Source organism: Lichenostomus cassidix, chromosome 9, assembly GCF_008360975.1.
Source record: "Lichenostomus cassidix isolate B80296 chromosome 9, HeHo_3.0, whole genome shotgun sequence".
Classification (NCBI taxonomy): Eukaryota; Metazoa; Chordata; class Aves; order Passeriformes; family Meliphagidae; genus Lichenostomus; species Lichenostomus cassidix.
Genome location: NC_139490.1, coordinates 1,337,616 through 1,363,754, shown reverse-complemented (window position 1 = coordinate 1,363,754; position 26,139 = coordinate 1,337,616). Strand labels below are relative to the sequence as shown.

Sequence of the window (26,139 nt, the reverse complement as noted above, 5' to 3'; positions counted from 1 at the left end):
TTGTTAGGAGTTTTTTTGGTTGTTCAGATTAAAGACATGGAGCTGTTGGAGTGAGTCTGAAAGATGCAGGAATTATAGCAGTACAGCCAAAATCATGGGGCTGAAACCTTTTGAGGAATATCCCTGTAATTTACTGGAGTCCAAAAGGGCTTTATGAACAAAATTATGAGTTTCCAGCACAAAGATTCCTACTCTGTGGATGTCTTGGGAAACAGTTTATTTCCTTGAACATCCATTTCCAGACAGATTTTCTAGGATCAAAGGGAAAAAAGTCTCAGCTCTGGAGGTTTTTGACAGATCTTTCAGAGAAATGTCCCCTGTCCATGGTAGGGGAGGAATTAGGTATCTTTAAGATCTCTTCCAAGGGGTTTTTAAGGTTCCTGCCAGCCCAAATCATTCAGGGATCCTAAATTCAAAGCAGCCAACTGATTTAATGTAGCCATAATTTTATTCCAAAGTACTGTGAGTTACCCTAAAAGCACACAAGGCACCATCATTGCCCAGGGGTTATTTCCAGCACATTCTGCCCCAATCCCACAGAAACCCTGAACACCATGGAATTCTCCTCTGCTCCTCACCTCCCCAGGCTCCTCCAAGCCCACTGAGTTTTCTCCTCCCCACTTTTTGGGGTGTTACAGATCATCCTGCAGCTCCTGCTGGGGCAGAAATCCCAGCTCAGAACAAACCCCAGCCATGGTCATCATCTGCCAGGAGTGGAGCAGCTTTATAATGCATCAGAAAAATCCTGGGAAATTTGGATTACAACTCCCTGCCACCAGCAGAGCAATGAAACGTTCCTAAAATTTATTGAAGGGATTCAGCTCACGGGTGAGATACCCCTGGAGCAGGAAGGAAGATGAATTTTCCATCTCCTGATTCCCAACAGCCGGGGAACGTTTCACATGGTGCCTTTAGAGAGGGGGAGCTCCTGAGAACTGTGCCAGGAGATCCACCTCATCAGGAGATCCATCCCTTCCATCTCATCCCATCAGGAGATCCAACCTTTCCATCCCACTGGCAGATCCATCCTGTCAATCCCATCCCACCAGGAGATCCATCTCACCAGCAGATCCATCCCTTCCATCTCATCCCACCAGGAGATCCATCCCTTCCATCTCATCCCACCAGGAGATCCATCCCTTCCATCTCATCCCACCAGGAGATCCATCCCTTCCATCTCACCCCACCAGGAGATCCATCCCTTCCATCTCACCCCACCAGGAGATCCATCCCTTCCATCTCACCCCACCAGGAGATCCATCCCTTCCATCTCATCCCACCAGGAGATCCATCTCACTGGGAGATCCATCCTTTCCATCCCATCCCACCAGCAGCTCTATCCTGTCCATCCCACCAGGAGATCCATCCTGTCCATCCCATTCCACCAGTAGATCCAACCTTTCCATCCCATGAGGAGATCCATTCTTTCCATCCCATTGGGAGATTCATCCAATCCATCACATCCCACCAGCAGATCCATCCTTTCCATCCCATCCCACCAGGAGAGCCAACCGTTCCATCCCACCAGAGGATCCATCCTGTCCATCCCCCCAGCAGATTCATCCTTTCCATCCCATTCTACCAGGAGATCCATCCTGTCCATCCCATCCCACCAGGACATCCAACCTTTCCATCCCACCAGCAGATCCACCCATCCTTTCCATCCCATCCCACTCCAAGGAGACATTATAACCCCAACTCCTCCAAATCTCCCTTCCCAAGCAATTCCCAACATGGGAAACAACAAGAAAAAAGCAATTTTTTCCCAATGTGACACACAGTGATTTTGTTCTAACAGCACAGCGGAGATTATTTAGATATTCCATGAAAAAGTGCAACACTTCTCAGGATGGATGTGCCATTAATAGCGAATATTTCAATTTAATGGGATTTAATAATCTCTTTAAATGAACTATTTAATGTTCCACTGATTGCTGCTCCCAACATGTGAGCCTCAACCAGCTTCTGACTGGTGACAAGATTTTCTTTCTCCCAGTTTTGATCAACGGATGAGTTTTTCATGCTAAGCCTGCCTTGCCGTCACTTGTGGCTTTCATATGTTTACTTAAACCAGAAATATTTTGCACCTCAATTATTATTTTCTACTGCAGCCCTGAATGGAATTTAAGTCGATCCATTATTCATAAAGCAAAGACAAGAGAAAACACAAAGCTGTGCACTTCTTTCAAAGCCTCCAAATGACTCAAACACACCATATTTATGCATGAAATATTTGATTGTGTCCCTGTCTCTCTCTTTTTTTTTTTTTTTTAATATTTTTTTTTTAATCACAAGTTTGTTGTTTTCAGATCAGGATATGCCAAAAATCCAACACCAAACAATTTTTGTTTATAATTAAGGCAATCATCAATCCAAGGATTGTCGTCCGGTTTATTTCATCTCTACATCAAAAAAAAGTAATTTAAAAAAATTAAAATTCCCTTGAAATGGGGAGATAAATGAAAATGTGAGTGCCTTCACATAATAACAGTCCCCTGACCCTCTGGGAAATGGTTGACTTTCTCAATTCAAGGTATTCAAAGCTCATTCAAAAGTGTTCATTTGGAATGCAGATATCAAAGATGATGCAAATGTTCAAGAGAAAATTAAAACTTACCAGATGTTCTAATCCAGCTTTGATGTTCCCAGAGTCCCTGTAAGAGAAGAACAAAAGTTCTAAATAGTTGCTAAACCCTTGTCTGCAACGATTTCTGTTTAACTCTGCAATGGCTAAGCCGGGTAATTTCATCAGTGTGTAAAATTTTTAATTTTAATACATATATTTACCTGTAACACCTCAAAAATACTGATTAAAAAATACTGATTATCCTAATGCACAATGACAGAATGAAAGCTCAAATACTATCTGCCCTGATGTTGCTGTGAACTGTAGCAACACCACAGGATGCACATTTAAAATCAACATTTTAAATCTAATTATGCCACTATTTACACTGGAAATAATCAGCCAGGGCAGGGCATGGGGTTGTTTATCAAACCCACATTTGGTGGCTCCTGGTGCTGCTTTGCCACCATTTCCATCATGGAATTCTGTGCCCTTTTATGAGGATTTGTAATTAATTAAGGATGGAGAGAAGGAATTGGGATTAATTCCATGGCTCAGCCATGCTGGAACTTGGTATTTGATTCCTAAAATAAAAATGTGCAGAGAGAAAATGGGAAGAATTTTACATGAGGGCAGCTCTAAAAAAAACCCAAAAACCAAAAAACTCAAAAAACAAAACCCAAACTATCCAAGTAAAAACATTGAAAAGCAAGAATTCAGAGGGAAAATTAATCCTTAGCTCATCCTGCTGTGGAAAAAAAGATTAAATCCAATGGAAAACAAATTAAAAATTCCCCAAATCCCAAGCCAAGTGAACAAGGAGATGCTTCCTGCTTCCTTCAGCTCTGAGTTCTCTCTAATCCCAACATCACCTCTTGTTTGCCATTTCAAACAAGGAGAACTCACCCTGTGACGATTCCAGGGAATTGCTTAATACTACATTATTATTAATTACTAAAATTACTAATTATTTATCATTTCCTGAAGCTTTTCCAAAAACCTGCTACGCAGTTTTTTTCTATTTAGATGCCATTAATGAAGTGAGGGGAAAAAAAAATGTACTTTTGCTGTTTGAATTTGGAAAGAAGAATTTATGATTCCAACCCCAAGCATTCCATGATTCCTAATTTTAATTCCTAAAAATTAAATTCCATTAATTAAATTAAAAATTCAATTTAAATGAATTCCTTAAAAACCTATTTTTGAGGTTTTTTAAGGATGGAATTGCTTTGGGCCAGGACTGGGAGGAGCTCCCAGCTCAGCCCATCCCTGCCATCAATATTCAACATTCACCCAGCTCCCCTCAGCCCATGCTGAAAGCAGCCTTAATTCAATCCCAGACCTCCAAACTGATAAAAAAGGTCCTGAAGTGGAAAATGTGAAGAGATTATTGGCAAATGAATAAAGATTTGTATCGAGCCAAGGCACGGGAGCAGAGCAGGGGTTGGGGGGAGATTTTTTTTAATCATGCCCCGTCTGAAATCTTCAGGGAACAGCGAGTTTCCCTTCCCCTCCCGCAGCACATCGATTCCTGAATTAGGCTGCAATATTAAATAATTAATATACTCGCCGTGATTGATGCTTTGCATTAGTTGAATATTAGGTTATCAATCAAAATCCACTTGGTTTAATGCAATAATATTGAAAAAGTGTCAGGGGCTGTTGAGCCAATTTGTAGTTGAGGCAGGCCAGACAGGAATATTGGTGTAACACGAGGTTTTAACTCAGGAAATGCAGTGCTGCAACATCCATAAGGAAAACATTAGCAACCCGAGCAGGACAAGGCTGAGGTTGTCCTAAATAAACCTTGGGGCAGCTGTCACTGGCAATGAAAACCTCTGCCCAGCCCCAGGCTGCAGGGCATCCATCAGCAGCCCATGGCAGGGCTTTACCTGGTAGTTACCCAACAGATTGTAGTGGAGATCTTAGATTATTATAGGCTGGATTATATTACATTATATATACAACATATTATATAATTATATTTATGTGAGCGTATATGATAATTACATCTTTTAATACATACAGCAAATATTCTAAAATTAGCTTTATTTTTATAAGTATATATAATAATTACATATTTAAATGATATTATTTGTAGCATAAATTATCCCCTGAAGATTCCCATTAATACTGTATTTCCTATGTTGTTTTAGGCAAATCAGACCTAAGGCCACAGCTCACCCAGCCTTGAGTGAATTTCAAACCATTAAACACCACAAATAAAAACCAGGAGCAGCTTTGTGCACATCTAACACTCCAACACTCATAAAAAAAATGAAATAAAGTTATATTCCTTTGATATCATTACCAGGTAATTATATTTTACTCCATTTTACACCCCAGAGTTCCCAACAAGGCACATACTTGCCTTTCTTACCATCTCCAGATTCTTTACCATTTCCAGATTTCCTACCATCTCCAGATTCTTTGGTTCATTAGGTAAATTTGATTTTATTCCCAAGTTTTCCTTTTTTTTCCATTAGAGAAGCTCTGGAATTGTTTCCCCATTAGAGTCAACAATTTTCTCTACAATACTACTTGACATGCATGTCTTTAAAATCATCCCTCAAACCCAGGAAATACAATAGTCAGGCTCATCCAAGTGTTTCAGCAATGCCAGGGAAAAAAATTCCAGCTCCATTTATTTGAATCCTGGTCAGGAGGGAGCTGGGATTCAATTACGGAATTTCCATCCCTGCCCATGGCTTTTAAGGTTCCTTTCAACCCAAACCATTCTCCAGGTTTTGCCAGGTTTGGGATTACTCAACCCCAAAGAAATAGTGGAGGGTGGTGAGAACTTCCTTTCCCAGTAAATTAAATTGAAAATATTGCCTAGCACTTGCTGGAAATCATGATTTTAACCTGGAATATATTTGTGTTCCTAAAAATATTCCCCACATCAAACCATTAATCAAGGGAGCAGAAAAATGTGCACTATCCTCAAAATATCCCATTCAGCTATTATAAAACAGCTGTAAAATTTCCAAAAATCTGCCAAGCACCATTTTAAATTAATCCCTTTTTTCTCCCAGGATTCCTCCTGGATGGAGAACCTCCCAGCTCGAGATGTTCTCAGGAAACCTCAGGTGTTTTCTGCTGTGATTTCTCCTCACCTTACCCTTCAGCCTTCCCTCCAAACCTTCCTTTCCCATCAATCTCCACTTTTATTACCATTGCAGATCAATTATTCAGATGTTTATCTACAATTCCAGACAAATAAGCTCCAAATAAAGAGCTCAATCTCTTCAGAGCTTCTTCAGGAACTCCACAAGGTGCTGATATATTCAGCACTGGCAGGACAGGCAATGCCAAATGAGATATTGCTGAACTTGGCATGGTTTTGCTTCTCTTTATAACCTTTTCTGCACACCAAACCCATCAAGAAGAGCAAATAGTTTGGGAATCCTATAGCCTGATAGGATAAACATCCATGAGATTTTTGAAAAAGTGTGGAATGTTGTTTTGTTCTTACCAAATATCAACTTCAAATGATCTGGAGCTGATCCAGGAGAGAAAAGACTCCAGAGCTGGTGGGTTTGGGCTCAGTGGATCCCTCACTCCAATCATCCAAGTGATTTATCCCAGGAAAAACCAATAGGGAATTTGGCCAAATAGTAATAAATTTAAATGCAACACAGACTCAGGAAGATCCTATGAAGGTCACTTGGCACAAGCAGGAGGAAAAGCCAAAGTCAGTCCCACCAAACACTTGGAACTGCCAAAGAATACAATGCAAACCAAACTGGATGATGCTGAAACCAGAGACTCTAAACAGACACAAGGTGAGGCAATTTCCATAAAGTGTTATCCTAGAGAGAAGGAAAATCAGTTCCCAGGAGACCTTATCAAATATTCAAGAGGGGGAAATATATAATAAACCTGGCTGAGAGGAAAATCCAAGATTTTATGCAATATCAATACTGAAAATCAGTATTTTCAAACAGATGCTACAAAAATATTGCCTTTTCTTTGCATGTATTTCTCAGGTAAATGAGAGACAAAAAAGATACCCAAAATCTCCAAGTTTTGTTTCACAGAGGCTTCAGGTCAGGTATGAAAATCTTAAAAATTACAAGAGACAGATGAACTACCCAAAATCTCCCAGTTTTGTTTCACAGAAGCTTCAGGTCAGGTATGCAAACCCCCAGAATGACCAAAGCTGATTTCTCTATCCTAATTGCCTCAAATCCACCCCTCAACCTGCCAATTCCAAGGACATCATAACATGCAAATCCTTGGAGTTTCCCTACCTGGAGCAGGTTTGGTTGGGTTTTTCCCTGATTTTGGGTGGGATTTCTCCTCCTTTTCCCTTCACAAGGAATCAAACCTCATTTTTCCCCATCTGCATTCCCAGCAAACTCAGGCAATTAAACATCAGGCTCGGGAATGTCACTGCCTCTGTTCACCAGCCTTAAATAAATTAGCCAACTTTGGCCTGGTTTACCTTGCCTGTAATATTATTTAGTAGATATTCAATTAAAACACATCCTGTAGGTGAAAGTGTAGGAAAACATTTCCATAATGGACATCAGTGGCAGGAAGTGCTGCTAATTAGCCTCCAAGTACAAAGCAGATCACAAAAAGCTGGGCAGTGGAAATGCCCAAAACACTGGGCTGAATGTTAAATAAAGCCTGCAAAGTGGGACTGGGGAGAAGAACAACTGCAGGAAAAAAAAACCAAAAAAAAAACTCTCTGGACTCGTCCAGAGTGTTGCAGGTTAATGAGGAACATAGAAAGAGAGCACAGTAATTATCATAGCCAACACCTTCCCATCTGGGTTGGGATGGCTGTGGAATATCAACACAGCGAGCAGTGACTAATTACACATGTAGTGCCATTAGCATGGCATGGCATTGCACTGGGAGGGGAAATATGGGAGCTGAGCTCTGCCTCTGCTCGTGGGCTTGGGGAATAGGAAATGCAAGTTGAGGAAATTGGGATGTTCTGAGCGCCGCAACAATCTGAGCACAATCCATTTTCCATTTTTCTGAAAGCTTCTAAATCCCCCTCATTCACCCAATTACTACTGTACTTAACCTAATGAAATGTTATTCTGAGGGAACAATACTATTCTTCAACAAATTGTCAGAAAGAAAAAAATCTAAGATTAAAAACTTCCAGACAAAGAATAAACTCCCAGAGAAAAGATGCAAATAAAATTACTATCATAATCTTTTGTTTTTGATTTGCAAGTAGAAGAGCGAGGAGAAACAAAAGCATGGAACATAGCATCTGTCATATCAGAATATAAAAAGATGATCCTGGCACCAAATGAAAAAGCTCTAATTCATTTGCAAATCAAGCCTGCCAGTTCTATTTCAAGCTGGCGGTAACTGTCAAGAGTTAACAAGATAATCACTTTCAATCCTGCCTTCAATGGTACATTACACTGTTATTCCATTCAATAAGGCCCTTCTTTGGGGCACTGGATGAATGGTTTTCATTTCCAACTCACACAAAAAGTTGCAAAAAAAAAAAAAAAAAAGGAAAAAAAGAAAAAAAAAATAAAATCCATGGGGCTTAAGAAAGAAATCCCTTTATGGGCATTTATCTGCCGGCACTTGCTTTTAGGCAAAATGAGATATTTGGATACATTGGTGTCCATTCACTTCCTCTGTTCCTTCAGGCCCTCAGTCTGGTGATAAAAAAAAAAAAAAATCCCACAAGGAAACCTCAAGCCTGTTTAGTTTGGGGTTTTTTTTGGTTTTTTTTTTAAACTATCTATGCACATTAAACAAGTTCTGCAATAATCTTTGGTAAATACTTCACACCACACTGAACACATCGTGTTTGAACAGCTCCATCTTTGCCTGAATTCATTATAAACTGCTCAAAACCCAGTAAATGCTCATGGAAATTGTGCTTAGGGAAACATTTACCGGTTGCTCATTAAATATTCAGACAAAATAAAGTTAACAATTAAAGGCTCTCTGCCTGGCAAACGAGGCAACCTCTAATTTATCCAAATTAATTATTTGTAATTCGTTTCTAAGACTCTGTGCCATGAATTCTTCCCAAGTGCAGAAAATCTTGTACAAGTTTGAGTATTTTAAATTTCTTTTCTGGCACCCAACTTTCACTGAGAGCTGTGAATAAAGCCCTTCATGCTTTTGCCCAGAAATTGCTCAAAATCCACATTGCAAGGCACAACCTCAGCTCCTCTGCACAGATCTCACTCTGCTTTTGCATCTTCACATTCCAAGGTTCAGCTCCATCCTCCTGGAGATCTTTTCCAGCCTCAAGGATCCTGCAGTGGCAATTTAAACTTCTATACTGACTTTAGAAACAAATCACTGATTTCTTTCAATTTTTTTGTCTTTAACCCCCACAGATCTCAGTTCACAGAACAAAGCTAAAATCTGTATTTAATACCTGAACTGAGCTCAGCTTAACCAACCTATAACCAAAGCAGAGTTGTACATAGTTTTTATTTAATGTTTTAATCAGTAAAAATCAACTTCCTCAAACTCACCTCACCCATCACTTCTTATTCTATTCGCAGAATTTGAAGATTTTTGATTATTTTTCTAACCCATCACAAGTCAGACAAGTCAGACAAGTTCTCCCCCACACTCCTCATGCAAAAGCTCCTTTCTATTTAGGGTTTCTTTTATGGAAAATCTAAACACCACAAGTTATGGCTTTATTTTATTTTTTAATTTTTAAAAATTTTTGTTCTTCGCACTTCACAACTTCTTCAAAGGTTGTAAACACAGAAATTCTTATAATTAAAAAAACATCTTAACAAACCCAAACCTTTAATACCTCAATCTGTGCAGCACTAAGACACAGCTGGTTTTGCTGCCCCTCCTTCCCAAAAATAATCTAAAATAAAAATTAATTAAAATTTCACACCATTTTGAAGGACCTTGAAAGAGCACAAGATATTGAACTTAGAACAGAAATTACCAGGAAGTGAGAGATGGATTTCAATGGCAGGACAGGACTTTGAGGGAGAAGAATAAAGTCCCAAAAAACCCAGGAGAAATTTGGGATGTGCTCCCTTCCTCTCTAGCCAGCAGCAGGATGACAGCAGCCCTGCTGACAAATAAACTGATTAAAAACCAACAATAATCCAACAACCAATAGATAGTCCCAGGTTTTCATTCCTAGACAAAATAAAAATTTCCCTATTCCTGAAAAGAGCAGATTGACTTGAACTGAGAATATTTCATCTTCTCAACCTGAGAAGATGAAATTTTGTCTGACCTCTGTCAGACAAAATTAGAATTTCAGGCTTTTTATCACAATTAAATTTTTTTTTTTTTTTGCATCTCAACTTGAGGTAACGCTAAAGAAAACCTCTGGAAGTCTCTTGGTTTCTCCAAGATGATCATTCCAAGAAATTCAGTCCAATTTCAGTAAGGAAGGAAGTTGTATTTCTAACAACTTCCACGCTGGGCTGCGTTGCAAGAGAAATGTATAAAATTTTAAAAGGTAGAGCTGAAGTTGTTCAGTCTGGAGGGGAAATTAGTTCCTTGGCCACAAATTAAAGGGAAGAAATAATATTTCATCAAAATGAAACAAAAATAGAAATGGATTGCAAGTCTCAAACCCAAGCCTAACAGACAGTGCTAAAAATAACCTGGAAGTGCTTTGAAATTAATGAAAATGTGAAGGAAAAAATCAAATCCAATGAAAACCAGCTAACTGGGGCTCATGGAGAGGAGATGGATGGGGTCACTAAAGGGATCCCATGTACAGCAATTCCCACCTCTGTTTTTCCAGGATTCAGCCCAAACCAAGGCTGGGCACCTTTGGGATCTGAAAATTCAGATATAGACTAGAACTGGATGTTCAACACAGAGTGGTGAGAAGAGAACAAGCAAAGAGCTGCAAACTCCCCTAAATCACAATCTGGATTTTTGGCAGAAAATTTGAAAGCCTAAAAAAACCCCAAAACCATCAAGCAAAGCTGTCTGAGATCCTTGAGCTGCACCAAAACCTCCTTCAGGCTTCACATTTCCTTCATGATTAAATCTCCAGTTCTGCCCACACCACACTGATGTTACTCATTTCACTCTCTTGCTGTCAGTAATTTGCTTTTAACCTTTTACTGCCACGAAAAACTAACATCATCTGCTTGCTTTGGCTTTTCCCATTGCCAGCACTTCCCAGAGAAAGTGTCCAGTGGAACCAGAGAGCTTTGCAGGATGGAACAAACTCCCAAAAAAGCTGCCAGCCAACGTCTGGACCAGGAATCCCAAAATCCCAGATGGTTTGGGTTGGAAGGGACCTTCAAAACCACAGGCAGGGACACCTTCCCCCAGAATCTCCCAAAAGCATTTTGTGTTTTGGCATTTCTTCAATGGAATTAAAATAATTAGTGTTGCACGTTATTGATTTACCACCAGTTGGGCCAAAATGAGACCAAAAAAAGATAAATATAAGACATGTCTCGTTCTGTAGCCAAGATTTCCTTCAAAGGTTATTTTTTTTTAATGTAAAGTCAAGAGGTTCCTGGAGGAATTAAGCACCACAAACATGGCAGATTCCAAGGAAAGTTGGATCTGAAGGAATTTGGAGTTGATGGTTAAAATCAGCACTTCCTGTTGTACCTGCAAATGTTGGAAGTCAAACATTCTACAAAAAAACTGAATAGGTAAGCGGCCAAATCCTTCCAGGGCAGCAATTCCCAGAGGATTCCCAGACCACACAAGAGACCTGGGAATGTGGATGATCCAGCTGAGAACAAACACTTCTGGGGGAAAGAATTCCCAATGTGCAAAGAAACCTATGGAAAAAAAATCCCCCAGGCACCCCAAATGACAAACCCAACCAACAAACTGAGGTGTCACAGGTTTTCTCCAGCACTGCCCTACCTGCTGCTCAGGAAGGAATTCCTGGAATCTCTGAGCTTGGAAAACACCTCCAAGTCCAGCCTTTGACCAAATGCCACAATTCAACTCCATTATGAAATAGAACATCCAAGTTTTGACCACTGCAGGGATGGAAACTCCACCCCTGTCCCTTCCAGGGCTCAACCAATCCTTCAGGGAAGAAATTCTTCCCCAAGGTCCAACCTGAGCCTCCCCTGGTGCTCCCAGACCTTCAAAGGTTGCAAAACACTTCCAAAGTCACTGAGTGAACCATTCCTGATGATGCTCTAAGACAAGCCCAGAGTGGTGCTGGTTTGCATTAAAATCTTTATTTTTACCTCAAATTTCAGGGGGGTGCCTCAGCCAGCCCAGAGTCAGCTGAGCTTTTACTTCCTCCCAAAAGAGCCACTGCAGCCAAAAACCCCTTCAACAGGAAATTCTGGTCCCAGGATTCAGGATTTTTCCATATTTTAACATAATGTTCATTGTATTCATAATTTCCCCCTCTTTTTAAGAAATGCATGCAGACAATCTGACTGATGTTAATTGAACAACAGGAATGGTTTGCTCACTGCTGTTGGAAGAGGGTGGTGGGGAATGTTTGATTTGTGTCTGAAAGGGATGAAGAGAAAATAATAAACTTAATAAAATTAATAATCCAGAATGACTGTGCGATGAGGAATGTTTGATCTGTGTCCGAAAGGGATGAAAAGGAAATAATAAATGTAATAAATAAATTCACAATCCAGAACAACTGTGCAAAGCAAGGGACTGATCTACACAAACAGCACATGGATACTGCTGGGGAAAAAAGTGTCATATATTGGCTTTTCCCACATTTTCAGTTTGGCCAGAAGTTGCAATTTCAATCCACAAGATTGGACAAGAAGTGCCACCAAGGGTGTCACCAGCAAGAGGAGCTGGAACTGTTCCAAGCAGTCACACATCCCTGGGCTCAGCACAACGCTGAGGGAACTTCCACACAAAGGCAGACAGGAGAAGCCACTGCTTCCCTTGCTGCTCAGGCAGGATATTGCAAAGTTACAGCAGCAATTGGGCATCATTCTCAGGCCTTTCAAACAGGTCAGGATGTGCTAATGAAAATAAATAATATATTAAAAAATATATATATAGTGTACATATATATAAAATAATATGTGTATATATGTATGTGTGTATATATATATAATGTATGTACATATATATATAATGTTCTAACATAAATAAATATATAATATATCTATATAAAAATCCCCTTCCTCTGGCCATCATGGCTTCAGTCAACCAGGCCAGCATCTGGATAAATAACTAACTTTTACACCAAAACCAACAGCAGAGAATGGAAGAAACTGGAAGAATCAACTGAAGAAATTGAAAAATAAATTCGAAAAGTTTGTAACCTAAGTAGAAGAGGGAAAAATAGTTTAGTTGTGTCTACATGTGGTTTTTTTGCCCAGCAGCAGAACTACAGCACAGCCAACAGCTGGAGTGAGCAATGTGCAAACTGCACATCAAATGGGGGAAATAATTTCATTTACAACATTTGCAAACTCTGCTTCACATCTGGGATTTAAGGTGGGCTTTTGCTTGTAAATCTGTAATGACAGAAGCTGCACAAACCAGTGGGAAAAACGTCAGTAAGATGTCCAGTCTTTTCTATACAACACAGCCTAGCACAAAGCACTTGGGGTACTAGAAAAGTGCCAAAAAATTCTAAAAATTAATAAATTGGTCTTAAGCACTTTTGCCCATTCTATGTCTGGCACTTCCATCACAAGGCAACGAGGAAAGCTGAATTTAGCACCCTCTGGAGCATCTCCTGCACTTGCAGGATGTCACAGCCCTGACTGTGGAACGACAAAAAGCCAAGCAGTGAGGAATATTTGAGGAGCTGTAACAGCCCAGCACCAGGTAGGTATTTCTTTCAAAATCAAAATACAGCCCCGAAGTCAGAGCCGAGGGAATCCACCTTCTCTTGGATGTGAAATTGATCTGAATGCAATCACTTTACTCTTCCCAGCTCTGTTTGACTTTGAACTAAACACCAATTAATGCCCAAACAAGACCTGTTAACTCCAACACTGATTTTTTCCATGAAAGAGGCGAAGCCAATTTATTTGCCTTCACTCTTTTCAGCAATCCCAACCATCACCCAGTGGTCACTTAAACCCTTCATCCTCCCCACGAAAACTCCCTCAGCCCGAGTTTTTAAACCCCCAAATTAGCAAACAAGACAGCACATAATGCTTGCTCCAAAGCTGGGACCTTCCAGTGCTTCAGCTGCGACACCAGCATTGAGCCCCGGCCAATGGAAGCTCATTTGAATAATCAATATGACAACCTTATTTTTCTAATGCAAACAGGATTGCTGCAGTAAGGTGTCTCAGTGCCACATCACAGTCATGGCCTCTTTTAACCCCTAATTAGATTGAGGCGATTATCCCTGCTCTTCCTTACAAGTGTACAGCCCGGATAAGGGATGACAAAAGCTATCTGCCACTTCCCCAGCCTTTGCAGACTGCAGGTTATCCAGGGAGATACAGGGGAAGATCAGCAAACAATTGTTATTCATATCATCTCCAGTTTGGAGATAGTCACACTTTGCCATACAGGCTGAGGGAAAATAGCCCAGAGCATTAGGTAAATGCAAAACGCTTAAGAACATCAGGGTTACACAGATGGAAATTCAAGGTGATGTTGGGGAATTATGTTTAATTCAAATTGGTTATCACAAAGAAAACTAGGGAGCGATGGTTTTTCTGCCTCACACACAGGAAAGCTTGCCTTTTCAAGAGCTTTCTGCTCATTGTCTGGTGGTGTGTAACATTTTACATGGCTATTTCTAACCAAAAAAAAAAAAGGAAAAAAAAAAGAAATCAAAGTTACAAACAGCAATCCCAAAAGAATTACATTGCTCAACAAAGTCCGAGCAGACAGAGAAGATCTATTACAGAAATGTAATCACATTTCATTTACAAGAACTCTTATCTCAAGCACTTAAACATAACATTTAAACAGTTTTCCATTTTATTGTGCTCAGTATTGGAGCTAATAAGATCGAAAAGTATAATCATGTTAGCAACATTTCTATTGCATTACATAAACAGAGCGCGAGATTAGAGGCAGAGCAGGGAGAAGGCAGAGGGAAGCTGCCTGGAAAACTGAGCCCTGGATTTCTCCTGGCAGCCAGGAACATCCCAGGGATCATGTGGGAAAAGTGCCACGCTGCAATTGGATCCTGTGGCCCCAAAACGGCCATTCCCAGAGTCACTGAAATGGGATTTCACACCTTCTCCATGTGGGAAGGTGTTCTGGAGCAAAAGGGAAGGACTGCTTCTTACTGGAAGAGCATTTATTCAAGGCAAGTTGAATTTTCAGAATTGCGAGAAAAACGTTTGGACAGAGCTTTGAGAAGCACTGAAGGAGAATATTTTTAAATTATTGTATAAACTGTAATGAACCCTCCTTGTCAGCAAGGCTCTGAAGTAGCTCCAGTGCAATCCCTGTGCTGGGGGTTTTATTTCCCATTCCCACTGCTGCTCTGCCCAGCTTTCTGCTCCAGCCCTGTCCCAGGATGGTCACAGGAGCTCTCAGGTGTCACCTCCCTCTCCAGCAGGGACATCCCAGGGCACAGGGATTGGACTTTTCCCTAGGAAACTCCACCTCCTCTCTGCTCTCTGCTCCAGGGCTCACAGGAAAGATCCTCCTCCTGTCCAGGGGGAATTTCCTGGGAACAGTCAATCCCTGCCTGTCCCTCTGGTGCCACTGCTGAGCCCCAGGGAGCACAGCCTCCAGAACTTCCTCCAGAACTTGCAGCACAGAGAGGGAAGGGAATTAGCCATGGAGAGGAGAAGATCCAGGGAGAGCTCAGAGCCTTCCAGTGCCTAAAGGGGCTGCAGGAGAGCTGGAGAGGGACTGGGGACAAGGGCTGGAGGGACAGGACACAGGGAATGGCTTCAAAGTGATAGAGGGCAGGGATGGATGGGATATTGGGAAGGAATTCCTCCCTGGGACGGTGGGGAGGAGCTGGGATGGAATTCCCTGTGGTGCCCCTGGATCCCTGGAAGTGTCCAAACCCAGCTTGGAGCAAATAAATTTTTCAAAACCTAGAAGACAATTTCTCTCCCTTAAGCAAGGTGAGAAGCACAACCTCAACATAAGGCATTTCCATGAGTCAGAATATATGACAGTGCAGAGTGTCATTTCCAAAAATTGTATCTAAAACCTACAGCATGTAAAATTTCAAGCCTTTAACATTAAGATCAAATTACCTAATATCAATTTGCTGAGTTATTTAGCCTGTATGTTAAAAATGATAGAAAGTAGCATATTTAATAAAATAACCTTTAAAGCTCATGGAAAGTGTTTCCAACAAGCTCTGGGGCCTCAAGCTTGTTTTGTTTCTTTAAATAAACTAATTGATGGATTTTAATCTTTTGTCCTCCTCAATAAAAAACACATTGTGACCTTTTAAATCCGATTTAGTGGCTCCCACTCCATATAAACCCCTTCCTTCTCTTCCATCTTCATGCTCCTGCCTCACAGGGGACCTGTAAATTAACTCCCAGCAGAAACTCCTCCTGCCACATTACCCCAAACTTTATCTGGGTTTTTTAAACACTGTTTAGTGTGGTCAGAAATGAAGGTTTTTCCTTTGACAAGGCAGAGAAAAGGAAATAAAAAGGCAAGGGGAGATGGCAGAGACAGGCAATGAAGCCTTCTGACTCTTCCTGCCCTGCAATCCCCATCCTCTGCTAAATAAATCCCATAAATCCATTGTCTCTATTTCCCAAATATTTTTCCAAGCCCAGAGCAATGCCCACCTGACAAGAATCAATGGAAAACCCTTTCAGACTCAGCATGATCCCATTCAGCAGCCAAGTCAGACCTTCCTGATCAATTCCTTAATCCATCTGAGGAGAATGGACTGATCCTCCTATTTCAGCCCAGGGAAAATCATTCCCAACGTAATTCACCATTACATGGGCCTTGTATGACAGGAACTTCAGCTGCTGGGAGCAGATGAGGAGCAAGGCAGGATCCAGGAGAATCCCAAACACATCCAAGATGTTCCCTTTTCTGCCCTGGAAGTCACACTAAGCATTGCCCAGCCTTGTCCTTCGTGGGTATTTACACTCCAATGATGTAAAAATTGATGGCTGAAGGGGAAGCAATTCTGAGATGTTTCCTGCAGAAAAAGCTCAATGCATCAGGTTGGCATAATCTGTGGAAAAAAGGGAATAAACCCAACATGATGCTGAATTATTGTCCCAAGGATGACTCCACCCCATGGGTTGGTGGATTCTGCTGGAGAACTGAAGGGGTTTTATTCCAAGGGTGGCTCAGGGGATTCTCAAGGAACAGAGAAGGACATGAAGACCAAGTGCCTCCTCTGCCTCTGGAAATCTCTTATGGGAATCAAAGTCAAATTCTCAAAATGGAAAATTTGGGATGGACAGTCATCCCCATAGGAAGATCAAAGAGCCTTCCCTCTGCAATGGAAAGTAACTCTCTGGGAATTCCATCCCAGCCCCTCCCCATCCTCCCAGGGAACAATTCCTTCCCCATATCCCATCTAAATCTCTCCTCTCTCCTATTCCCTTGTGCCTTCTGACTGACCAGCAATTTAGATTATTTCATTTGTCACATTATTTTATAACTCCAAATAACACAAAGGTCCAAAATGAGACCAGGATTAGAAATACTTTCTCCAAACAAAGCTGCTCCTTCCCTTCCTAATCAAAGCCATGGATGATTTATAATCTCCACAGCAGGTAAAAAAATTCCACAAAAACCATCCCCAATCCAAGATATGAGGTGCAATGGCGAGTTCAGTATTTTAATGTGAATTTATATTCTTACTTTTAGATGGGCTGCCTGTGAGCTCTGCTGCTCCGAGGAGCAGTTTGCTGCTCTGGGGTTGTGTTTTCCCTCACTCCTGGCTGGGATGTGCTTTAGGTTGGAGGATGAGGAGCAGGGCGAGGTGATTACTGTATCTCTGCTGCTCAGTATCTGCAGGGTGTCTCCGTGCCACTGCGACTCCCTAAAGCCAGTAAAGAGATTACAGCTCCCACTAACTGGATTTGCACAGCTCGGGATCATTCCCTTTGGATTCCTCCTGCCCAGATTAAGGGAACCTATTAAAACAATAGTCAGCTGCTCTCCCAGCACAAGGTGTCCCAGGGAAAAAAAAAAAAAACCAAAACTCCATGTTTACATTCAGAACGTGTGTGTGTTTGGACATGTGGGCAAACAAAACCCTCTTTCAGCAGGAAAACCCTGTGTTTAATGCCATTAGAAACTCGGGATAATGCAAATTATAGAGTTATAAAAGGACAATCATGGCGGTTGGCAGTTTGAAGGAGCGGATAGTTTGGAAAATTTTAAACAGCTTAAAAGAATGTGTGTGTCTTTGAAGATACTGCCTTCAAATGCATTCCAAAAGCTATTTCTGGAAATAGGGAGAACTATAATTCCCTCAACATAGTCCGTGAATTTAGCAGGGAAGCTCATTTAACAGCCATCACTGACTGACAGTCTGAACTGCAGAATTCGAACACAAAACTTCCATTTTTGTACTTAGCACAAAAAGTACTTAATCAATGAAAATGAAATGGTTACTGAGAACTCAAATCTATTTATTTTCCAGAGCCAGTGGCTCCCCAGCACCTCCTGCACAGTTTTGCTCCACAGCTTACACAAGTTTCCCATCCACACTGCCTTTTCCAGCTGTCTGGGAGTGAAAGGAAAAGAAATCATCCCATATGCTGCTGCCTATTAAATAAATGGCCAGGCTTTTGAGTCCTAAAAGGGGATTTTTAGCAAACCAAAAGAAAAACAAGGCCAACACAGCTTAGACAACAATGGCAACAAATCTCGGTCAAAGGCAAGTGACCCTCGAGCTGCTCTGGGCATATGGAGGTCTCAGTCCTTTCTGGGGAAAACTCTTCCTCTGCTTCCCATTAGCCTTTGGCTGACTTCCTGGGAGGAAATGTCCTCGTTTGGCCTCTCAGCTGCTTCCTGGAGCTCTTGTCCATCATCCCAACACACCCAGGGCTTCCCTTGCTGCTCTGAGCTCTGGGGAGTGTCAGGAACCTCCCTCTGAGCATTCCCAGCTCCTTCTCCATCAACAGGGATTCCCAGAGGGAAAGCTGTGACTCTCTCTGCACTGAGCTCACCTCAGACCCACCAGGTGATTCCTTCATCCCCTGCTTTAGTCACGTCCTGTTTGGATTCTGCCTGCAGGCTGGGGGTAGGAAAGGAGGCAAAAGCAGGAAGAATAAATAGCTGTTAATTAATAAATACATGGAAGAGGCAGTGTGGTTTTATCCTGGATAAGTGACTCCCTATCCATTGCAATTCATCCTGAAGATCCTGGAAAACCCACTTTGAGTCCAAGCAAGTGCCTGCAGTCACTGCAGTGCTCCAGGCTGGACAAAGAGGCTCACCTTGCCATTCCGTTTCAGAAGCTCATTATCTGCTGCTCCTCAAGAAGCTACCAAAGGATACTCCTGGAGCTAACAAGTCCTACCAAGCCTCTTAGAACTTTACTCCAAGCACCTCCCAACAGGGTGTGGAGCTCCTGCAAAGTCCTCCTAATTTAGTCCAGATACTGGAAATAAACCCACTTGCATTAAGGAAAGGTTTTTCCCCTCTGACAAAAGAACAAAGAAATTTCTCCTACAAGCATTTGAACTATTTTCCACCACAGGATGGAGTAGTTTGGTTTCAGCATTCAAAATGCAGCTGCTGATTTTAAACAGATTTTAAAGAAGTTCTTCAGTTTTTCTATGAATTACCATGTTTAAGATGGAGTTTTGGCCACAGCCTCTTGGATTCAGGAAGGTTTACAAACACATGAATATCAACTTATTCCTCAGTTATGGGACCATAACTGGTCCCAAGTGCTGTTAAAACCAAGCAGAATCCAAACCCAAAGAACATCCATGGGATCTGTCAGTGCAATTCCCCAGAAAAAAGCATTTGAAGCTGCTTTTATTGCTCCTTAGCACCAAGAAGTGAAGGGCTGGGCTTTACAAACACCCCAAATGTGCCAGAGGAATCTTCCCTCCGGATCAAACATTCCCTCTGCAATTTCACATTGCTGGTGAAAGGCAACAAGATCTCTCTTTACAACGCCTCGTCTTCCCCAATAAATTTTGCATGAAAACATGTTAGCCAAGGCCAGAGTTTCCTGCTGTCAGGCTGGGAGTGTGATGAATGTTTAATGAAAACAACACCACCCAGCTCGGTGTCAGACAACAGCTCTCCCTCGGCCCCTTTGATCTCAACAAGGATTCCAAGGAGTTTGGGGTTGCTCTGCTCCATGCAGCTCCAGAACCTGTATGCAAATCAGGGGAATTACCATAAATCACTTCCTGCTGCACTGGGTGGGATGAAGGAAGGGAAAAACAGTTATCTGCCAAGCTCTAGGAGGGTCTGAGTGCTGCAGACTCGGAGAGGTCCAGCATTCCCACTTTGCTCCTGATGTTTGCTGCAGGCAGCAGAGAATTCATCGCCAGGCATTGATCACCCATGTGCCATCCAGGGACAACGAGCATGGAAATTCAGCTCCAAGGGATTGGGGGAATGCCACTGGAAAAAGGGCCTGAGAGAGGACACAGCAACCTCAGCAAGACTCTCAAGACCCGAAGTGTGGAATCTGAAGGAAAAACTGAGGCTGTGTTTGAACATTAGATCTTCAGCTCCCTAATGATGCCAGGACACAGGAATGGATTCCCACAGCCACAGGGCAGGGATGGATGGGATTTTGGGAAGGAATTCCTCCCTGGGAGGGTGGGGAGGGGCTGGGATGGAATTCCCAGAGAAGCTGTGGCTGTTCCTAGATCCCTGGCAGTGTCCAAGGCCACCTGCAGCCACCTGGGACAGAGGGAGATGTCCCTGCCATGGCAAGAATTGGAATGAGAAGAGCTTTAAGGTCCTTCCCACCCAAACTATTCCCTAATTCCATGATCTGTCCAAGCATTTAAGAAGCTGTGAAACAATTAAAGCCCAAATGTATCAATAACCTTATTAAGTATCAGAAATTAAACCAGTGGTCAGGTTTGATTAATGGTTCACCACTTCTTTTCTCATAACAACTGAGAAGCTGCTCTTAATTTATTCCATTAAAAAGTGTCAAAATCACTTGGAAAAGTAATCCAAAACTCCTCTACTACACAAGCAACGATGAGACCCAAAAATCTAGAAAAGTTATTTAAAACTAACAAGCTTTTAGTAGCTTTTTGCCCCAGTGGAACAGTGAACAAGGAACCTTATGAAAAGCACATCTCACAACAACAGAATTTGCATGTTTTGAAGCTGATCAAGACTTGAAGCATCAAAATTCAACAGCACACCCAACCAGGTCAAAGAAGACATGTAGGCAAGTTGTTTTAAAACAAGCGCATTTCAAAAAGCATAAATAAAAGATGAATGCAATGCTTTGATTAGCAAAAAAAAAAAAAAAAGTGGCAAAACATTGTAGTACTATAAAACCCCTCACTTTTGCAGACTTGGACAGCTGGAGACTTCCTGCATGTAGATGCTGCTGCTCTAAATGGGCTCCAAAAGTTCAGTGCTCAGTGTTAAAAAATCAGCACTGAAATGGGGAATGCCAAAGGACAATACCTAGAATATTATTTTTTTAACAATTTTCAGTTTTCACTCTTGAAATCTCTCTTGAGATGTTTACTATGACAAGATCTCCCTTGAAAGAACCTAAAGCTGCCCCCAAAACACACCCAAGCCAAGCCCAGGACAGAAAATCATCATTAAGGTTTACAGGAGCCACAAACAAATTTACTCCTTAATTAGTGAAAAAAAAGCATTTTGATTCTGTGCTTTAGAGGAGCAGCAAAGCCCCAAACACACAACAACCCTCAGCTAAGCTGCAGTGCTGCCAAACTGAAATACCTCCTTTTATGCAAAGCTAAACTATAAAGTCAGGCAGCACCTGAGAATTTATGTCCCATCTCCCCACAATCTGGCTCCAGGCTGATCTTCATTACAGCTCTAAAGCAGCTATTTTGAATAAATACATTCCAAACAGCCATGAATTTCAGCTGAGAGCTAGACCTGGTCCTTGAGGTGCCTTTGAGGAAGGATCTGCTCCCAATGCTGAGGGCACAGCATTGTTCCCACTGCAGAGTCCCTGCTGCTGGAGGTTCTAGAAGGGCTCTGCAGAATATGGAGACTTTCAGCACTGATCTAGAAATTCATTTGCTTGGAGAGCTCAAACTAGATCCAGCTTAACCATGGAATTTTCCTACTGCTGCAGGGAGCAAAGGGGAAAATTCCAGAAGTCAACAGCAGCCCTCATGTGGGTGGAAGAGGGTGCTCTAGAAATTCCCCAAGAGTATTTTCCAGTGGGAATCGAACTGAGGGAAGTTCATGAAGTGACTCCTCAGAGTTTTGTTTATCAGGAGGGATCAGACAAACAGCCCAGCGAAGGCTGCACAAGAGTCTGATGTATGATGCAGAAGGAATGACAGAAATTGCCTTTCCTGAAATCTGTAATCAACAATCCAAGTTCTTCCAAGCAGGAACTGAGCTGCCAGCAGGTTCCCAAAGGTTTCCATTGTCCACCCAGAGCAAGGCTTGTGCTGAAACTGCATTTTTGAGCCTCAACCAAAGCCCAGGAGGAACTCCTGCCACTGGGAGGAGGTGTGTGTGGACACTGAAATCCATCTGCTCATAGCAAGTACTCCTCACACTTTCCAATATTCCTCCTTCTCCCCTTAAATTGTGACTATTTTACAAGAATGTTTCTATTAACAAACTGCAGAAAGCTTTTTAACCCAGTTGAAACCAAGGTGTGGAAAGAGTCGTAAACTGAACCATCACTTCCTGGGAAACGTCATGTCATCACATTGCAGAACTGTCAAATCCTAAAAATCCCACTATGAAAACACTTTGAAAAATTCCAAGTTACGTAAAATAGATTTATATAAACCCACAGACATTCCCAGTCTGTATAAGCCTATAGACATACCCAGTTCGTACAAACCCACAGCCATTCCCAGTCCACACAAACCCATAGACATTCCCAGTCTATATAAAAGAGAATTTCAGATAAAAGAAAATAATTATGAAACTAAAGACACTGAATCGTTGCCCGGTTTTGCTGCAGTTCCACCATTTGCCGTCTCACTTACCCGCCCTTGGTGCCGTGGCTCTCCTTGTCCTTGTCCTTGCCCTTGCTCTTGTCCTTGGCCCTGTCCCTGTCGCGGCCCTTGCGGCGCTCGCGCTCCCGGGAGCCGCTGGGCGTTCTCCTGTGCGCGGAGCTCTCGCTGCTGCGGCTGTAGGATCGCTGCCGAGCGCGGGAGCGGGACCTGCCGGAGCCCAGAGCCTCACTCAGTACACAGACACAGCTCAGTATTCAATTTATTTAATAAACACATTTAATAACGTAACGCGATTAGCAATTTGGTACCTTTAAACTGTCAATGGATCGAAAGAAGTGAAAACGGAAACATTACCAGTCTGAAGGAAGATGAAAAATAACTTAAATCGCTTAAAATTTTAACCCTTGTCAGAAGTATTATCATATTTGATGGTAAGCATTGTGGGGATTACATTTCTCTAGCAATTTTAGCTTTACAATTAAACCAAGAAATAATTAAAAGGACCTTCTAGCTTATAAAATTTAAACAAATATAGTTCTTGTTATAACTGTATAGCAAGTATAACTGTATATCTTGTTACTTAATAGAATATATTCAATAAATACATTTAATAATGTAACACATTTAGCAATTTGATACCTTTAAACTGTCAAAGGATCGAAAGAAGTGAAAACGGAAACATTACCAGTCTGAAGGAAGATGAAAAATAAATCACTTAAAATTTTAACCCTTATTAGAAGTACTATTATATTGGATGGTAGGCATTGTGGAGATTATATTTCTGAAATATTTTAGCTTTACAACTAGCAATAATTAAAAGGAGCTTCTAGCTTATTTAAACAGAAGTAGAGTTTTCGGTGTTATACAGTTATACTTGTTATACAGTTGTATCTTTTTAATAGAATAGATTTAACAAATACATTTACTAATGTAACTCACTTAGCAATTTGATACCTTTAAGCTGTCAGTGGATCAAAAGAAGTGAAAACAGAAACATTGCTAGTCTGAAGGAAGATGAGAAGTAACAATTCACAGAGCATTTTAACCCTTGTTAAGAGTGTTATCTTATTTGATGGTAGATGTTGTGAGGATTATAATTCTCTAGCAATTTGTTTCTAAATATTTTAGCTTTACCATTAAAACCAGCAAAAAACTTGTTATGCATTTATACTTTACAAATACATTTATTTGTAACAACACTTAGCATTTTGATACCTTTAAACTGTCAATGGACCAAAAGAAGTGAAAAAGGAAACATTGCTCCCACTCTCAACAAAGACACAAAATAACATCAATCACACAACATTGGATTCATCCATGAAAAATGTAACCTTGGAGCTGCTGGGGAAGGAAAGGATGGAAATTTTTCCTTCAGCATTAAAGTTCCTAATTTCTGATCAATTCAGTTGGGACAATAATCAAAGAATTTGGCTGCTACTAAATGCCTGTATTTGCTCATGAAATGTGTTATCACCAATAATGATGTTCAACAAAACCAGAAGGGATGTGGCCAAACCAACCTCTCAATGTTCAGATTTGGTCACCCTAAAGGTGTTTTGGCAGAAAAGCTGTAAATATTCCAACTCTGCAGGTCCAGTAAGGCAAAAACTGCACATGGGGGTTTGTGGATATATTTGGGGTTTAGTTTCTCCTGCTGCTCCTAACTCTGGTTACTAAGTTCAGTTCCCACATGGATAAAGGATATTCCATTCTCAACCCTGTTATCAAGTCCTTTGCAATTAATTGATGTTGTTCCTGATACACTTGAAGGAAAGAAAGCTCAAGAAGCATTAGGACTGATTCTCTATGAATCCAAAAATGTTTTCACTATTCCTCAATTTCTTGTAGAGGATTAAAAAAAATTAATAATTTCATCATGGATCAATGCAACTTTTCAATGTTATGTAAGGAGAAAAGGGATATTTAGGAAAAATGAGGTCAAGTTTTTCTTGGCTCCTCTCACCTGAGCATGGAATTCCTGATCCATGGAATGTGTCAAGGGCAGGGATTGGAATGAGATGGACTTTAAAGATCTCTCCCAACCCAAACCATTCCATGATTCCACAATTCCATGATCCCCATCAAAGGTCTGACAGCACCTCACAGAGAAGTCTCATTAAGTGCTGAGGGAAATGGGGAAATTTTTAAAACACTATAAAAACTTTCTTTAGCACCTCTTGGAGTGCAAAACTCCCAAGGCCTTTAAAAGCCAAATCACAGAAAAAAATCCCTCCTTTTATGAAGCAACAACTGCTTAATAAAACTCAACAATAAGACTGAGCAAAAGAAAATCCTCCACCCAGATGAGGCTATAAATTACATTTCTGGAATTTGTCCAGCACATGGGAGTTCAGTCCTTATTCCTGGCAGGAGCAGCTCCAGAGGTCAGAGCTGGGTTCCTGTTTCAGCACCTGGTACCTCCAACAGCAGCTCTCCTGCACTGGTCACTCTATTTCTTGACACAAAAAAATAGATTAAATTACCCCTGCAGGGCTGTTGTGTTAACCAGAGAAGGTTTGCTCTCTCAAAATGGATTTTTAGTGTGTCACCACAAATGTAAAAGTGTCCATCCATCCATCCTGACTCCTCAGGTAGAGGAAGTTTTGACTTAAAAGAGCATTCTGGATATTAAATCTAATTTTTGATTGGCACAGAGACACTGTTTATACAAAAAACACGATGAAGCAGCACAGCTTTACAGAGCACTGCCCTAAATCCACTCTTCCCAGGTAACTCTGGTTTCTCAGAACCCTGCAGGTAGGATGCAAAGTCCAAAACAGAAAAAACAAACCCCAAAACAAACAAAACAATCCCTGTAGCACCAAAAATCCCCTTTAACTGATGCAAGGCCTCTCCTCAATTAAGGGCACAGTCCTCCGAACAGGAAAAACAGAGGAATCTCAAATATTTATTGCTAAAGAATTCCAGTTTCTCTGCTCAAATCTGAACTTCACATCTCCCTTTTGCAGGTGCAAGTAACAAACTCAGCTCTGACAGGCTGGATGCTCAAATCCCAGATTTCTGCTCATTGCCATGTCCAAGCAGAGCTGCTGACAGGTGACATTTATATACAGAAAACAGTTTTTAAAAGTAGAATTATTGCACCCCATTTGCCCCTGGATCCCTGGCAGTGTCCAAGGCCAGGCTGGACAGGGATTGGAGCAATCTGGGACAGTGGAAGTGTCCCTGGGCATCCTGTGGGGATCCTGATGGGATTTCTTCCCAAAATCCCATCAAACCTCCCGTTTTTCAGCTCTAGGTCATTCCCAGCTGCCCCATCACTCCACACCCTCGGGAAGAATCCCTCCCTACCCTTCCTGTGAGCTGCCTTTAATTCCTATTAAATAAATAATTCCTTATCTTGCAAGATCTACAGGGCAGGAAATGAAGATGAAACTCCCTGAAATGGAGCTCCCAAAATTCATCTGCGTCCCCAACTCATTAAACAACAACCAAAGTCCCCAGATCCGGCAGAGAAGATTTCCTAGTTTATCTACCGGTGAAAATTAACAAGAATCACAATTAGTCCTATGAAAGCAAGACTCAAAATGTTTAAATCATGGAGCTATTGGAGGAAAAGAAAAAAAAATGAAGCTGGGGAGGAGATTTCCAGCACAGCTCCCC

The 26,139-nt window shown here is 41.4% G+C and overlaps 1 protein-coding gene across 1 annotated transcript in view; it reads right to left on the bottom strand.

Annotated features, from left to right (window-relative positions):
* The window catches only part of RSRC1 (arginine and serine rich coiled-coil 1), a 94,751-nt gene that overhangs the window by 49,258 nt on the left and 19,354 nt on the right, over nt 1-26,139 (bottom strand). The window contains exons 5-6 of the mRNA XM_085068777.1: nt 22,546-22,722; nt 2,618-2,654 (exon numbers count right to left, since the gene is read on the bottom strand). Of these exons, the coding sequence (XP_084924903.1) occupies nt 2,618-2,654; nt 22,546-22,722 (214 nt within the window). The remainder of the gene's footprint in view (nt 1-2,617; nt 2,655-22,545; nt 22,723-26,139) is intronic.